Here is a 16597-nt window from a genome sequence, read left to right as displayed (position 1 = left end):
GCCACCTATTTTTTTTTAATTTTTTTTTATTTTTAAAAATTGTTCTAGTCGTCCGCAAGATTTGATTAAGACATAAGACCACAAAATAACGGAGTAAGAGGTGGGCGGGAGACGCGTCCAGTGTTTAATGATTACATGGACAAAAGGCAAACGTTATACTAAACGGAGTGCATAATAGACTAGCAGGGGGAGGGGGGGGGTTATTTACGGGCTAGTCGGCCTGACTTCTATTTACAAGAGTAGCAGCGGCAGTGCGCATATTCCTACGGGTGGGGATTGGGGTCCGTCTTGGACCCAGGGGTGAAAAAGCTTTTTTTTTTTTGATGCAGCTTGTGGTTAGAAGGCTACAGCTGGTCAGACTCTGAATGTACAATCCTTAAATAATAGTTGCAATAACTCAGTGATCCACTTACAAAGTAACTAGAGGGATCTGATCAAGTGAAATTATTGACTTGTATGTCCAATTTTTTTTGGCAACAATTTAGTTTGGTGGTGTGCAGTGTAATTCTGATTTTCTTGAATAAATGCCATTGGGTTAAAACAAAAAAAAAATGCTGGGATTTCCCAAAAATATTGGAAATCGTAACAGTCTGCAGAGAACTGAAACTTAGAATTAGATTCCCCCCCCATTGTGTAGAACAGAAACAAACAAAAGGGATTTCACAAAAAGTTGAAACGAAAATAAGCGTAGGCTTTAAATTTCAAGTGGGGGATCGGCTATTGGAAATAAATAGATGCTTTTAAATAGAATATTTTTTGCCACTGCATTTTCAAATATACTACCCCCAAAATGTGAATTTGCCATACTTACTGGATAAAAACAAACGTGATTTGGTTAAATCACAAATTACTTTGGATTGGGTTCAAAATTTAAAAAAAAACTATGCAGAATGTTCTGCAATTAAAAAGGGAAAAGGCCAATACGTGGAGGCAAATAATGGGCGGAGATAGGTTCAAAAAAAGGCCAATTCGGGTTGCACAACTGGGAAAATGTGAGGGTCTGCGGTATTGTGATTATAGGTGAAATTTCAGGATAAACATAAAATGTGCCACTGGTGTTCTTCTTCTTTTAGTGCAACATTCACAACAAGTGGTCGATCGACGAATAGAGCAATTCATCTTCTAGTTCAATTCCAATTAAAAAAATGCACTGATCATGCCGTCTACAATTTGTTTCCTCACAATTTAAGTACTGTCTTATTTATCCTGGAATTTCACCTGCAATCCAAATATCCCAAACATTCTGCCTTGAACGAGGTTAGGAAAACAAAAGCGTTGTTATTTTAGCTTACTAACACAAAGATAGCACCATGAGTTTTTGGGTTATATTAATTATGAGCACATCTACAATATATACAGTGGGCCACGGTTGAGCTCACAGACATCAGTAGTAAAAGTAGATTTTCATTAGACCCTGTTTTTCTAGTGTTACTCTGCCTCGGGCAAATTCTGCAATGACTAAATGCAGGACGCAAGATTTGGAATAGAAAACAGTATCACACTTATCTGGCGTCAGACAACCCAAGTGCAGACAGACAGACAGTCAGAAAGACAGACAGTCAGACAGACAGACAGTCAGACAGACGTAAACATGGCGGCCTGTGGATATGTTAGGAGAGCAAGATGGGCTTGGGCGTTGCCATCAAACAGGGGCGTATGTGTTGCCTGTGGCGCTGCAGTGGCGAATGTTTGGGGTACCGGGCGAGGGGGTCTGAATGTGCTCGCCATGGTCCCGGGGGGGCTGGGGCAGGGACTGCAAGACGCTGGGTTGGACCATACCAACCACTGGGTGGCATCCGTCTTCCAAGGAGCCCACTTGGATCACCTGGATCACATCGTTCTCTGACTTTTCCCGTTTAGCCAAAGGCTCCCCAGTTTCCTCGGGATCTTCGTCTAAATCGCTGTCCATTCCACTTGCTTCATCTAGAGTGGGAAGAGAATGCAGGTTTCCTTGTTTTTAGTGGAGTTTCTCCAAGTTTAAAAATCATGGAACCAATGATAACCTAGACTAGCAAAAGTGACTTGGTGCACAGGACTGGATTGGGGTCAGAATGCAGTCGCCAATTTTAAGATTAGCTTGGATAAAACCATGACAGAGTTGACTTTTGACCTTTATTTGCACCAGTCTGAGTCAAGTCACTTGATTAAATTTTCACATACCAAGTCTAATACTAAATCTTATGCCGAGCTCAAACTACACGATTTGGTCGCTCAGTATAGTGCCAGATTGAAAGAGACAGTGTCAAGATTGTATGACTCAAGTACAGACAATATTTAGAAGTAAAAAAAATTCGCGGCAGGACAAGCAGAAGTTTTGACACGCCAGACTATCTGCATCAAAGTCATAAGGCTTCCTAGGCGCCGGATAAGCAGTTTAAAAAAAATCTCACAGTACACGACCATCATGCTTCTCTTCGGTTTACAATCGTGTAGTCGGAGCTTGGCATACCTTAATCTATTACTAGAAAACACACTAATACAAGCAAGCTACGTTGATTTCGCACTTTAGTGTTAGGATGGAGGAACCACGTACCTTTATCAATGTTTGTAAGCGAAAGGCTGTTCAGGCTGTCAAACTGAAAATGGAAAACCGCCCAGAAATTGGAATTGTTGTTAATCTATGTAGTGTAAAAGTTTCCTGCCTCATGCCGAGTGTCATACCTCGCCCATGACGCCAATCGGAGTCTCTCCGGTAGCTTGAGCCACCCGGTGCTCCACTAGGTAGAACATATATTCGTCGTAGAGCAGGCGGATCAGGTGAAAAGAACCAAAGCTGGCGGCACTGCGCAGGGTCAGGTCCCTGATGACCATCGAACTGGTGAGAAAAACAAAGACACCCATGTTTCTTTTGGGATCTACAGAAGCCATTGTTTGGAACCTCACCCACCTGTAAAAGGACCATTTGAGTAGAAACTGCCGTGCAGCCTTGGGGAAACTAGGCAGCTGCTCATAGGGCTTCAGCACTTGGATGACCACATTGTCCAACCAAGCCGCCCACTGTTCCAGAGAGCTTTGCTGCTGTAAGGTAGCCTTGAAATCCTGCTCCAAATGCTGAACCATACCCTCCTCGCACTGGCACACCCACGAGGCTTGCTCCTATCCAAACACACACACGGGGAGTAAATTCCTAGATTCTCTAGATCACATATGTCAAAGTGGTGGCCCGGGGGCCAAATCTGGCCCGCCACATCATTTTGTGTGGTCCGGGAAAGTAAATCACGAGTGCCAATTTTCTGTTTTATGATCAAATTCAAATGAATATTATAGATGTATATTGAATTCCCTGACTTCCCCCCTTTTAAATCAATCATTGTAATTTTTAAATCCATCTTTTAAGTGTTTTTAGGTCAAAAATCATTTTGTAAAATCTACAAATATATAAAAAAGCTAAAATAAACATTGTTTTAGAGCTATAAAAAACTGAATATTCTGGGCTTTTAATCCAGTTCTCTTAATCCATTTATTTAAAAACAATCTAAATATTTTATCTAAAATGGTCCGGCCGGCGTGAAATCAAGTTGACGTTAAAGCGGGCCGCGAACCAACCCGAAACAGACACCCTGGATGAACATAAATAAAAGCACCACGTGATGCGATACTGACTTGTACATTGGCAAAGTCCACACGGTTGAGGTCGCTCAGCATCTGGTTGATCTGCGATGTGTTTTGCAATACAGCACGTGCCGCCTGAGCCAGGTGGTTCAGAGATGTGTATCTGCGGAGTGTTTGCGCAAAGGCACTAACAGCAGCAACCTGATGGAAAAAAGGGAGCACACAGTGAGCAGTGTGTATTAACAGCTGGAAAGCAATTTCCTATTGCTGTCCTACTGCAATTTGATCTTTTCCTCCCACATTCAAGGTCCACTTTTCCCTGTTCTTTCTTTCTTTTTCATCCCATGCACCCTTCTATCTGCATTCTCTGAATAAACAATACAATATAAACAACCACAATGGAGCAAAATTGTTTAAAGGAGCCACATATAAAAAAAAGGCACTTGAATTAATAATAATAATAATATTTAATAAATGGCTCAAACATTTCAGTAGATATTAAAGAAATGTATTTTTTTGCAAATACCCTTTTTGGCTTCCCTACTGCACAAAAACAGAAATGTGGAAAAGTGTTTCCTTCTATAAATTGGGAGGTAAAGAGACAGTTTTGTAGCTACAAGCTGATTAAAAAAAACAGCTTTTTGTCTGTACAACAGCTTAAATGTCCATGTGATTTACTATTTTAATATTACAAATAAAATTGAACTACACTGTCAAAATATAAATAAACATGTATTAGGTTACAGGACACAGCAAGGAATGTAACGTAATGAAAGAAATGGTAGTAATGGGAGAAAAAAATTGATACCTTGGTCTGGATCATCCTCTGTGGAATCGCATTCATGGCATTATTGAGCCAACTTTCCAGGCTTTTGGCAAAATTGCGAATGGCTTGAGTCAAGGCACCTGCCAAGTCAAAAGGATAGAAAGAAAAAAAATTGATGGCAACTTTGCCAGGGACAGGATGTGCCATATTATGACTTATGGCTCACTGGGAATGGGTCTCAGGACATCAGGGATGAGGATCTCCACAAGGGCCTGGTACATCAAATGATCGCAGGTGCTCATCCACTTGAGCACAGCTTCGTGTCTGCACAGCGCCAGTAGCCGGAGCTGCGGTAATCGGGCTTCGATCTCACTTACACTGCTAAATATTGAATAAAAACATCTCAATTTTAGAGCAAACTGTGAAAGGGGGCCTTTCTAGCAACTTTTCCTCACCTGTTTTCTGTTACGGGGGCGCCCCCTACTGAGTTGAGTGGAGTGTAACGCCAGAATGTTTGCCAAAGCTTCTCGATGAGACTGAACTGCAGATTGATGACTACGTCTAGGATGGCCTGGGAATAAAATCAAGGCAATGCATGAGCTGTCAGACGCGAAAAATGCTTACTTTTGATTATATTTTGACTGAATCTGAATGAATATGAGGACAAGATTGGAAAAAACAGGCAGTAAAAACCTCAGTGATTCCTTCAAACTAGGAGCAACAACATAACGAGAAAACTCAAATGCAGTTGTGGCATTTCGTAAAAAAAGATTATTCTCTAAACACAGACAACCTTGTCTAGTGACAAAATTTGATGTATGTTCATTTCAAATGCAGCTTACCGAGAAACAATCCCAATTGTTGCCTGCACGACTAGTAAATTTTGTACAGTTAAAACGATGGATTTCCTTTTTTTGATTTTTTATTTTATTTTTCTAATGCTAAAGAATTTCTCCTCCATACTTAAATCCAGTTGTTGGTAATAATGCAGAAATAAGATGTTCAAGTATTTAATAGTAACTCAGTTTGATATAAATGAATCCAGTTTAAGTGGGCGGGGCTGGCTGTCCTCCTAATTGAAACAGTTAACACGCCCATAGTCGTCAATAGGAATATTTACCCTGAGGTTGAATTGACATTGTGCATCCCTACTTTGTTATACTTGAGCCCCTAAAATCTTAGGATGTGGCAACTAAAAGACAGTTAGCAAGGAGACTGGAAAAAGTATGCTAAAATAAAAATGTAATATATCTGTTGTACCTCACAATGCTCCCTATAAAGTGACTGGAGAGCCTTGATGTCCTCCGAGCTGATGTTGTCTGGATTGTTCTGCCCAAGGTCCAAGTCCGCAAAGTTGGGAAGTGCCCGTGAGGCATCTGTTGCCATAGTGACAGTAAAATCGACAGTTATGGCAATGAAGCAGATAATGGGCGATAAAAAAATAATTTAAAAATAATGATGTCTTTTGATTTGATACTGTGACTGACCTAAAAACTGCTGGTGGTGCTGACTCTGTGCGATGACAGTCTGCTCTGCTGCGCCTGGCTGGTTGTGGCCTCCACCTGAATAATTTTCTGTGGGGCTTGTGTCAAACTTCTGTACCGGTTTAAACCTTTAAAAAGTAGAACAATTGATTAAAAAACAACAACTGGAAGCCACAAATGAGAGTATGTGCGTACGCGAAAACCAGCTAGATTTGGGCGTGTTCCCTCATTTGTCATAAAAAAAAAAAAATCTGCCAAAAAAAATGGTTGTCAGATATCCAAAGGATAAAATAGATATCTTTTTCTTGGAAAGACAACTGATCATTTGATAGAAAATGTTAAAGCTATTCAATTTTCATAAGGAATCCTTGTGTTGTTAGCAGTTCCTCTAATTATTCCAAGACCTTTTAAGACTAGTGATGTTCAGCCTCCCTAAAGTTAAGTGCCTAATCATTTTTGTATATTCAAAACAGCACAAATGTGATGTATGAAGACTGAGCCAGCAGATGGGCCAATACAGTTTTCAGAAAATTGGCCAAAAGAAAGATAAGATCCATGCCAGGAGCATTTGATTGGCACTTTCAACCTAATCTGGAACAATAAAGCTGTAGTGTCAACTAATGCATCTTCACCTCTGTTTCTGTTGAACGGGCTGCTGTCTGAGGGCCATGTACTGCATGTCCTCTTGGAGTCTGTTAAGTGGAGAGTCAGGCTTCACACGTATACCGTAGTAATGATATTTGGAGTTCCCCCTGTGAGACAGAAGCAGAATGTCACCTAACATGAAAAGCCAGTACCCAAAGAGCCTGTGAAAGGTGACCTTGTTCCGAGGCGCCTTGTGCGAAGTCCCATGAAGATGGAGCGGATGAGTTTTCCAAAGGAGGCTGCATTTACAGGGTCTAGCTTCTGCTCCTGGCAGTGGCGTAGGTAGTGATTGTAAAGTGTGGATCGTGGTAGACTCACACCCTCTGCTGTTTCGTAGTTGTCCAGCAGCCACTGCAGCTATGGATAAAAAGAGATAGACACGCAATGATTAGCAAAAATCTTTGACCCAGTTAAAATGCATGACTCTAACAATGATTTCTTAATTATTCCTTCTCTATTGTTACAACTTTGAGACCATAAAATGATGTGTTGGTTCCACAATAAAACAAAAAAGGTATTTATCACATAGTGAGTGAGGTGTTCACTATCTTGAGGGTTAATAATAAAAATGATAGGAAATCATCAGTGTATGATCAAAAACAACCTGAAAGCTATTTAGCAAAAAAAGGCAAGCAGCCTATCAACTTGGAATGCATTGAAATGACAGAAGCAGAAAAGCAAGAGTGAGCATGAGTCCAGCGAAGGATAAGGTTGAAGCGGGAGGAGGCACAGCATTGCAACTTACATGGCTGTTGAGCAGCGAGCTTCTCTGACTGGATAAACCCTCAGATTTTTGGAGCGTCTCAATCGCCATTTCAATCTGACAAAACCACCAAGCACAGGACAACAAAATGTAAGAGGGAAACCAAAAAAATGACAGGAAGGTAAATTAAACAAATTAACAGTAGGAAGACAGTGGCTTAGCTTAGGAAAATCTAGAAAGGACATCAGGGCAAGCACTACTAAACCCAAGCAGAGCAGAACTAAAACAAAAATAAAAATGCAAGTTGAAAAATAAGAATACTACTTCATTGGTCTGTTTGGTTTAAATCTAAAAGTGAGATTTGTGGAGCTTAGTCTACAACAAATTCAGTATGCAAAAAATATAAATACTACATGAACATTTAATATTCTAATACAAAAAAGTGATACCATTTTTAAATGGAACTTTTTAAGAGTAACCCTTTTAACCCATTTTTTACGAAAATATTATTAATAAAGGGAATAAAACTGAAAACTTCAAAGTGAGAAGTAAACAAAAGAGAGATAGCAAATGATCAATTCGTCCAGATTTCATTGTTAGACATTTTACTAAGACATGTCTCTCTAGCAGCTAAAATGGTAATGGCATTACCTTTGAATATCCTTATACTGAAATTCCAATTGCCATGGAGTAAGTAGGCACCGTCTAAAGTTGTCCCACACTAACATGCATATTCTCTCATAACTTATTTCCATTAAAACAAAGGCTAATGGAATAATTAATGCACATCCCGCAGGAACATTTTGTATGAACCCAATGACTCAGTGGTCTCAAACCAGTCCTAAAAGGGCCGCAGTGGGCGCAAGTTTTCATTCCAACTCAACAAGGATACCTTTTGCAAGTGGAATCAGATAATTAGAGTCAGGTGCTACTTTTCAGGTGCTTATTTTAAAGACACCTGATTGGTTAAAATGTCACCACTGGATTGGTTGGAACCAAAACCAGGACCCACTGCGGCCCTATGTGAAACCTGGTCTGAGACCACTGTGTTAGATAATACAGTTGTATGAAAAGTGGAGCATCATTTTCAGGTTTTTTCTTAATAAATAATTGTTTGCATGACTCACAATAAACAAAATAAAAATGCAAATCAAGTCACTCATATTACAAGGCAGCTTTGTTGGAATATTTGCTCATAATGAACCTTAATCAAATTACTGTATAGAAGTGACTTCAAAAAGCAGTGAGGAAGCCAAAAGTCATGTACATTGAACTACTTACAGTTGCTGGGGAGGCCCTTGCAGTCTGAGCAGTAGGATGGGTGCCGGCGTTGTCCATGAGGTAGGCCGTAGAACCACTGCCGATTACCTGCCCCCCTGCCAGGCCCATATTTATGCCCCCGCTCGCACCGCCGCTGTTATTGCCCATACCATGGGAAGTGACCACTGTGGACACTTGGGATGAGCTCCCCTGTGTGTCGAAGTAATTACCGCCACTGTTCTGGCTGTACAGCTGTGGCTCAGAGTAAGAGTAGGTTCTTCTGTTTGGGAAGACAGCAAAATGGAGGGATGTTTGTACTTGATGTCTACAAGATACAAAATAACTGAACAGCCTCTTTAAGAGTTTGGAGTCAGCAGAGCACGTGATGCGCTCATCAGAAGCCAGATTCGGCTTGTGAGCCATACATTCCTGATTCATGACTAAAGAAAACAACTAACATAATTCAAGAACACCCTTATCCCAGAAATGTGAGGCCAAGACGCTAACCATTCATTCACTGGGGAGTATTGCAGCAATTTTGATCATAAAAAAATGCTCAGTTTAGCCAGAGTAAAGAATGAAGAAGGCCCAATATGATATTTTTTTTTACAGTTTTACAGTTGTATGGGTTTGCGACTGATTTAGTGTATTGGGCATGTGTTTGTGAGATGGACCGAAACAGTAACCCTCCAAGTGTGTGATTGTAATACAGTTTGTGTATGACTGTGTGTCCATGCTGTTAATGCTTAGTGTGAGAGTGTGAAAGAGACAGACAGTCACAGCGCGCGAGCGAGAAAGAGCGAATTGGCGGCTCGGCTTGTTACCGTCTCCGCCCTCATCGGCCTTAACTGTAGCTCTTAAAAAAAAAAAAAAAACAACAAAACAGGAGGTCTACTTCTGGTCATGTTCAGGTGACCGCACACAGTTGGGCACAAACACACTCTGATTGCCATCACCATGTGCCTGTGACATGAATGACGGGGCAAGATGGCTCGCAGCCGAACTGACGGGCTGCCAAGACGCAGTTTCTCAGTGTGTGTGTGTGTGTGTGCAACGTCTGTAAGAGGTAAGGGCATGACTCACATGTTGCCGTTGGTATAGACGGCGCTGTTCTCCTCTACGTACTGCACCTGCGCTGGGTAAACATGCTGGACCTGTTGAACAGTCTGTGTCTGGAATGTAATTGCCAAAAAAAGTTATTATAAGATCTTGAGGCTATTGCCGTTCACATGGGACAGAGGTGGCGTTACCTGTTGCTGGACAGGCAGCTGCTGGGTGGAACCGGCTGGCTGGACAGGCACGTTGGTCTGAATAGGGATGGTGGAGGTGGAGTCCGCGCCAGCTTCAGGGGTCTGCATGGCGCCTGAGGTCACAAAAATGTGCGGGGTAATGCTTGTATTAAGCTATAGCAATCATTCTAAGAGTAGGGTGTACAATTTTCTAGTCAGTGGGAGAGAGGATCGGCGGCAGCTTGCTTGGTAAGGACCCTGAACATGTGCGGGAGGATAGGTACTAGATAAGATGGGCTGCCAAGGCTGCAGAATCCACCTTCTTTATATTTTTTCTGGCCACGTAATACATTTTGTATGCATCTGATATCATAGCTGACTCTGTGAAATATTCCCAATGGTGGCTGTTTTGTACACTATTAAAAAATATTAGACTAATTATGTTGTTTTAAACAAGACTATTTCTACTATGGTAAACTTGGTCAAAAAGATTACAGTTCCTCTAAGTCATGTTTATCAGAATTTTTGTCCGGGCCTGTTTCAATAGTAGATATTTTTTTAAATAATTCCCTATGAAGTAAATTTCTTGTAGAGGCTGATTTCAGTCACATATATAGTTTTTTAAAATGTATTGGTACTTCTGTGTTTTCCAGGTATTTTTCAATGAGCATTGTGGGTTTGCGGGTACCAACAAACTTGTTCACTTCGTATCCTGCACTGTAACAGCCGCAAAATTTGCATTGTTATATCGGTGATGGTATGATCTGGCTCAACTTTAGGTGAGGCTCATTAAAAGTCTTGTTCATCTTTGCCATATCGATGTTACCTGTTCTGTGCCGAGTGGTACTCAATGTACTGAGCAGCTCACACATCACATGATCCTGTTTCCAGGTCAGCAGCTATAAAAGTCGGTTAATATGTAACAAACTCCAAATGGACGTCTCTCTTCTTGGCTATGTCAACTGCCGCGTGGACAAATTGTTTGATGAGAGAAGTAATTGGAGAAGCAGTTCTGGCATGAATGTTGCTTATGTATGTAAGAATACAGCTTGGTGAGAAGGTGCAATTTCAGATTAATAGTAGAGTAGTATTTAGTAGTAAGACGACGACAAAGCATTCGTCTCCTGGGTGCTGGAAGTGGGCAGAGCGGGGGCTGCCTACCCCTCATCACAGTTTCCATGAACAAATGCAAACCTCTCTTGGTTAATTAAGAAGGGTTTCCTTACTGCTTCCACTGTCTCTCAAGGGAAGGCCCACTTCTGGGCTTCTTTCGCTTGTATATCACAGTAGGCCTTTTAAATGTGGGTGTCCTTTTAGCTTTTCCTCACGTAAGCAATCAGCATTTGACCATCAAGTTGGAACGCAGAGTCCATCAAGGCACTAAAAGGTAGAAAAATAGGACCAAAAAACATTTTCTTTGTCCAATGAATCCTTAAATCTAAAGCGACTCTGCTCTTTACTCAGAACGCTCATACTTTAAATCAGCCTTCTTCCAAAAAAAAAGAAACAATATAAATGTCTTGTATGTCAGGACAAAAAAACGCTTAAGTTTAAAATGATTATGTAAAAATACTGCTGGTTTTTGTGGTGTGAATTGAGAACTGTAATCTGGGAGCATAGAGCACTCATGTCGCACTTTGCTTGAAAGTCAGAGATAATCAGTCCTTAAGTCACTCATATCAGAAGGCACCACTACATTTCTAACACCTCTAAGAGTCTGTTTGGAACCATTACTCATACCTAATATTGTGTTCAGGGCCATATAATGCCTAGACCAAGTCTGACAAGGACCAGAATTCATCAAGAGCAAGACTTTTGTAAGTCAAGTAAACAAAATGCAGTACCAAATACCCTATTCATAGGTTTTGCCAACGGGAAAAACAACAGCTATCATAGCAGCTCCCACAAAAGCAGAAAGTGAAGTGAAGTCCTCAAGGGTTTGTCCAGTTCTTTTTTGAAAGTTTGAAGATTTAACCCAACAAATAATTGAGGGAAGCGAGAACTCCTGCATCATACAACTCAGCGCCCAGGTTTCCCCCTAATCCTATCTAGTACCTCCCCATTAAGGCACACTCCCTTGTGGCCCACTTAAACGCTGTGCACCAACGAGCAAGGGCAAGCCCAGCAAAGACATACAGGAACAAAAGAGATAAACCAGTCCCAATGTTGCACCCTTAACCTGCATGCCCAATTCAGTTCCTCTTGCTACCACAATGGCGACATGATTGAGTTTTCAACTTTCAGAAAATGCACATCAATTTAATTTTTTAACATCCTAGTCATTAATTTTTTAGTATAGTTGGACAACCTTAAGCCAAAATGAGGTAGGAATCTGGCTATAACATGGTAGGGAAATGGGCAAGTTGGTATTTATGATAATTTATTTTTTCGTGGTTAATTGTTTTCTGAACTGCTTTATCCTCCCTAGGATCGAGGGGGTGCAGGAGCCTGTCCCAGCTTACTTTGGGCCAGAGGTGGGGGTTACTTAGGGCCAGAGGTGGGGGACACCCTGCCGATCTTGTGTCCAATCAGCTTACCATGCGTGGGTTTTTTGGGTATGTGGGTGGAAACTGGAGTACCTGGAGAAAACCCACGCAGGCCAGGGGAGACCATGCAAACTCCACATGGGTGGACCTACCTGGATTTGAACCCAGGGCCCCAGAGCTGCGAGTCTGACGTCCTTATCACGCAAGCCTCCTCCTTGTATTATATTCAAACCTTTTAACATTTTATTTTTGTTGCTTTTAATTAAAGTTAAAATATTTTATGCTTTTCAAATAGCTTTTTTCCACAGAGAGTATAGAAAAAAATCAGTCCCAAAAATAGGACACCGGTTATGTTCACTTTCACCGCCAACCTGACATGTCACTGCGCTTGGGTTGGGGCATAGCGCAAACAGAATACAAGACATTCTGCTGTTCCATGGATGGCTGCACGATTGAATTAATCAGCACGCTCTATTAGTGATTGGAAATGTAACTGTATCTGGGCAGCAGGTGGCACGGTGGAATTCCTGCTGACGGACCACAGGTAAAAGGTAACATGAGCAGATAACGAGCTGTCCAACAAAATTAAGTACTGTGTGTTTTGGTAAATAGGAGGAATAGGGCAGGTTGGTCTTTAGGGTATCAAATACTAAGTAAAGTTTCTATTATTTTCTACTTTAGTCTTTTAGACTAATTGAACTTCACACAGTGCTACAATGCAAGGTCTTTGAGATGTGTACAACAAGGTGGGACCACCTGTCTCCCCATCCCCCATTTCCTGATCCTCTCTCCCCAGGTAGGAACAAGGCAGCAGCTGGCAAAATACATCCTAAACAACAACAAAATTACATGGATGTTAATCAAGATTTATTAACAATACTCTGATGTGACTGCTTTTGTAATCCCAAAATAAATCAGGTCGTGATGCAAAAACTAGGATGTGGAAAGTTGCAAATTAATTATGATAAGTACAGAAGATGCTTTGCGATATGAGTGAATGACGTAAGATTTTCCTGATATGCACTGACATTCAGCCAACTGCGGTGATACTTTTTCCGAGACTTCATAATGACTCGTTTTTTCTATGACGTCATCTAATAGTTAAAATGTAGAATTCCCTAATTTTCCCAACAGCACAATCATATAGACAAATACATTGGACACACATTATGTGGTAGAAAAACCAACGCCTTCTATAAAGTATGGTGGCAATACAATTGCTAAATTACTAAGTGAATTTTACTATAATTACTATAATTTATTGTCTATATATTTGAAAGATGCCACCTGATGGTCTAGTGGTTCTATCACCATGCCACATGTGGCTCCTGAGCCATAGGTTCCATACCCCTGTACTTAAATATATTGGCAGTCACTATTGTCTATAGTAGAGGTGGCAAACAAGTTAGACACAAAGAGCCAAATATTTGAAACTCTCTGAGTCAAACAGCCACACCTTATGTCAGAAACAGCATAAAAAATCCAATAAGCCAAATTAATTTTTAAATATATTTTTTTAAATGGGCCCTGATGAATTTTAGTGTTTTAAGAAAAAAAAGAGAACCAGGAAATGAGGCAAAGAGTCACAGTATATACAAAATATGATATGATAAGAAGCAAAGAGCTGCGCATTCATTTTGTCCGGAGGCACATGCGGCTCGAGAGCCACATGTTCGCCACCCCTGGTCTATAGGTTGCTTGCAATAATCCGGAGACCCACTAGGTGTTCCTTGTCTGTTTGTTTGTTGTTGTATTTGTGCACTTTGCAGCGAAGCTTTAAATCTCATTATACTCAATGACAATAAAAAGCATTCAATTCAATACATACAGATATTTGTTACCAATGCAATCACTTGTATCGAAGGAGAAAACTATTAGGATGCAATCAAGTATTTGATACTTTAAACTCTGACTGCATAAAAAAACAAAAATATAAATCTGTCAAGCGGATAATAAGCAGCATGTTTGTAAAACTAAATTATACGAGATTGCAAGGAAATCTACATCTTGACGCTATGTCAACATGGTGTCATATGATTTATAACTAATATTGGTCCTGCACTAAGAAGCCACGCCAACATCGAATGGACGACAGGTGTTGCTTGTTGAAAAAGCATACCTGTCAACTGGTACGTTCTCGCCGTAATTGGTACAACTGAAAGCCCATTTTTATATTGGTACGCTGTACACATGAAAATGGTACGCTAAACGGTGATTTTGAGAAAAAAAAATAAATTAAGGCACTTTCTAGCCATTTTTCACCATCCGCCATTGTTTCTTCCCGGAAACGCATGTCTGCCAAGTGATATATGTACCGGCGCCTCTGATTGGCTAAAAAAAAAAGATCATGATAAACATTTCGTTTTGTAACACTTTCACCATGTGATTTCCGTTTTCAAAAGTAAAGTGGTAAGATTTTCCATGTATTTATACATATATGTAAGGGCGAAAACAAAATTTGGTAAGATCACAAATGGTTCGAGGTTGACAGGTATGAAAAAGGTTCACTTTGTCGAAAGATCGGACTCGAAAAATTACGAGTTTATCCTTGTCCGAAACCACAAAGCAGGTCAAGCAGGTGGAGAAGCTAAGGAGCGCCGTTGCTATCTCACAAGACAAAAGCGAAAGTAATGGCTTAGCAACTGTATTATCAAAGCCTCGGAAAACCCCGCTTTAAAAATAAACAATAAAAACAACGCGATCCCCGGCGTGGTTGTCGTATTTAATGGGGGATTCTCCTCACATTTGCCTCCCGACATGAGCATTGTGAGTGGGGCGATGGGGTGGGAGGGGGGTCTAAGACACCTGCTCCAGCTGACCAGCTAGCATCAGGGAGGTGGAGGTGAAGTGGAGGGGGGTACGGGGGTCGTTAGCCCGGAGCTAAGTGAGTGTTATTTGACCATTTCTATCATGAATCAAGGCATCGAAAACGCATTTGTCTCTCGTGGGAGAGTTAAGCGATCGCCACTTGCTTTCGATGATGCGGGCTCGCCAAAACACGCAGCCTTGGCGGCATTAGCACGGAAGGCTAACACGTTACAAAGAAGCACCATCGCTAGCCAAAACTGCTACAAGCCCCACACAGCCAACCGAGACAAGAGAAAAAAGAAAAGAAAGAAGGAAAACCACGTTAACTCCCAAGCATCGCGTTAGCCTTTAAAGAACGGGAGACGCATTTGGTGTTTGGATTTTCGCGATCGAGTGAAATTGCAAAAAAAAAAAAAAGGTTGTTTCCAAACCTGCTTGTGGAGCGGTGGGTGAGTATGAGGATGGTGGAGGAGGTGGGAATGATGAAGCGAGAGGTTGTTGTTAGTGGGTTACAGTCGCCACGACTACGGTGGCTATGGCGCTGCCTCACAGGGCAACAGTTGCTAGAAAACTCCCCGAGAACTGGGAGGAGATTAGCTCGCTCTTACTTGGGCGTCGACGATAAAAAAAATTAAAAATAACATAAATATATTTTTTAAATTAATAATAATGATACTGCGATCGGCTGGCCACATATTAAGGGCATCCCCTGCCTCTGTCCCGGTGTCAGCTGGGATCGGCTCAAGCACCCCTCCGCAACCCTAATGAGGATAAACCAGTTCAGAAAATGAAATGAGATGAGATAATAATGAAAATAAGCAATCGCCAGAAATACAATCCATTTGTTCACTGACTATATTTATAGTCTGTGGGGGAGTGCTCTCATATGCTGCTTAATAATAATTATATTTTAAAACTCAACAGGTGCATGAAAAAATATATAAAGATAATTGTGTAAAAAAAGTGGGGTTACAAAAGGAAAAGTCATTGTAGTATGTGGGACTCCTTCATCTGATGTACATAAGTATCATCTCATCTCATTTTCTAGGGTCGTGGGGGTGCCGGAGCGTATCCCAGAAGACTTCGGACCAGAGGCAGGGGACAAGGAGATAAACAACCATTTACACTCACACTCATACCTAGAGACAATTTAGAATGTCCAATCAGCCTACCATGGATGTTTTTGGAATGTTGGAGGAAATCGGAGTGCCCAGAGAAAACCCAATATCTGTTTAACTTTTCATTCCTTTGCATAGTTATTCAAATTTTTCTCAATCATTGTCAACATTAGTTTTATCATAGTTGACTGATTTTCACAATATTGGAGTACATTGACAGCAGTGCAGTACAGCATGCCAAATTGTTCCCATTGTTGTTCTCCTGTTCCTGCAGTTGTCGAAAACTTTTTTTAACCGGGATTATTTTTGCTTTATATATTGCTACTTTTAGGCAAACTACTAAAAACTATCTATACATGTACTTTGTTTAAAATGTTGCTTTGCAATGCAGCAAATATTGAATCTTGATTTGCAAAAAAAAAAAGTGTTCAACCAGTCTACTGTGCATGTTTTTGGGAAATGGGAGGAAACCGGAGTACCTGGAGAAAACCCACACAAGCACAGGAGAACATGCAAACTCCAAACAATGAGGAGTGACCTGGGCTC

At 41.0% G+C, this 16597-nt stretch overlaps 1 protein-coding gene across 1 annotated transcript; it reads right to left on the bottom strand.

The window, feature by feature from the left end:
- Window positions 1-1642: 1642 nt before the first annotated feature.
- Window positions 1643-15517, bottom strand: rfx3 (regulatory factor X, 3 (influences HLA class II expression)). The gene is made up of 17 exons (XM_077737926.1): window positions 15365-15517; window positions 9661-9773; window positions 9494-9582; window positions 8432-8690; window positions 7193-7267; window positions 6623-6804; window positions 6435-6554; window positions 5806-5930; window positions 5579-5694; window positions 4774-4889; window positions 4545-4699; window positions 4361-4458; window positions 3604-3753; window positions 2888-3096; window positions 2662-2815; window positions 2534-2576; window positions 1643-1923 (listed from the first exon to the last, which is right to left on the bottom strand). The coding sequence occupies exons 2-17, from the start codon at window positions 9766-9768 to the stop codon at window positions 1643-1645; spliced, it is 2280 nt and encodes a 759-aa protein (XP_077594052.1). The 5' UTR covers window positions 9769-9773; window positions 15365-15517.
- Window positions 15518-16597: the final 1080 nt, after the last annotated feature.

The sequence above is a fragment of the Stigmatopora nigra genome, chromosome 17, assembly GCF_051989575.1.
Source record: "Stigmatopora nigra isolate UIUO_SnigA chromosome 17, RoL_Snig_1.1, whole genome shotgun sequence".
Classification (NCBI taxonomy): domain Eukaryota; kingdom Metazoa; phylum Chordata; class Actinopteri; order Syngnathiformes; family Syngnathidae; genus Stigmatopora; species Stigmatopora nigra.
The sequence above is the reverse complement of the archived record's forward strand: the minus strand, read 5'-3'. Positions and strand labels throughout refer to the sequence as shown.

Excerpts from the sequence above, each read along its gene's own strand:
- rfx3 (XM_077737926.1), bottom strand. The coding sequence starts at position 9,768 with ATGCAGACCCCTGAAGCTGGCGCGGACTCCACCTCCACCATCCCTATT. Across the intron at positions 2,816-2,887 it reads CTCAAATGGTCCTTTTACAG|TTCGATGGTCATCAGGGACC; the intron begins GTGGGTGAGGTT and ends TTTTCTCACCAG. Across the intron at positions 2,577-2,661 it reads CGATTGGCGTCATGGGCGAG|TTTGACAGCCTGAACAGCCT; the intron begins GTATGACACTCG and ends TTCCATTTTCAG.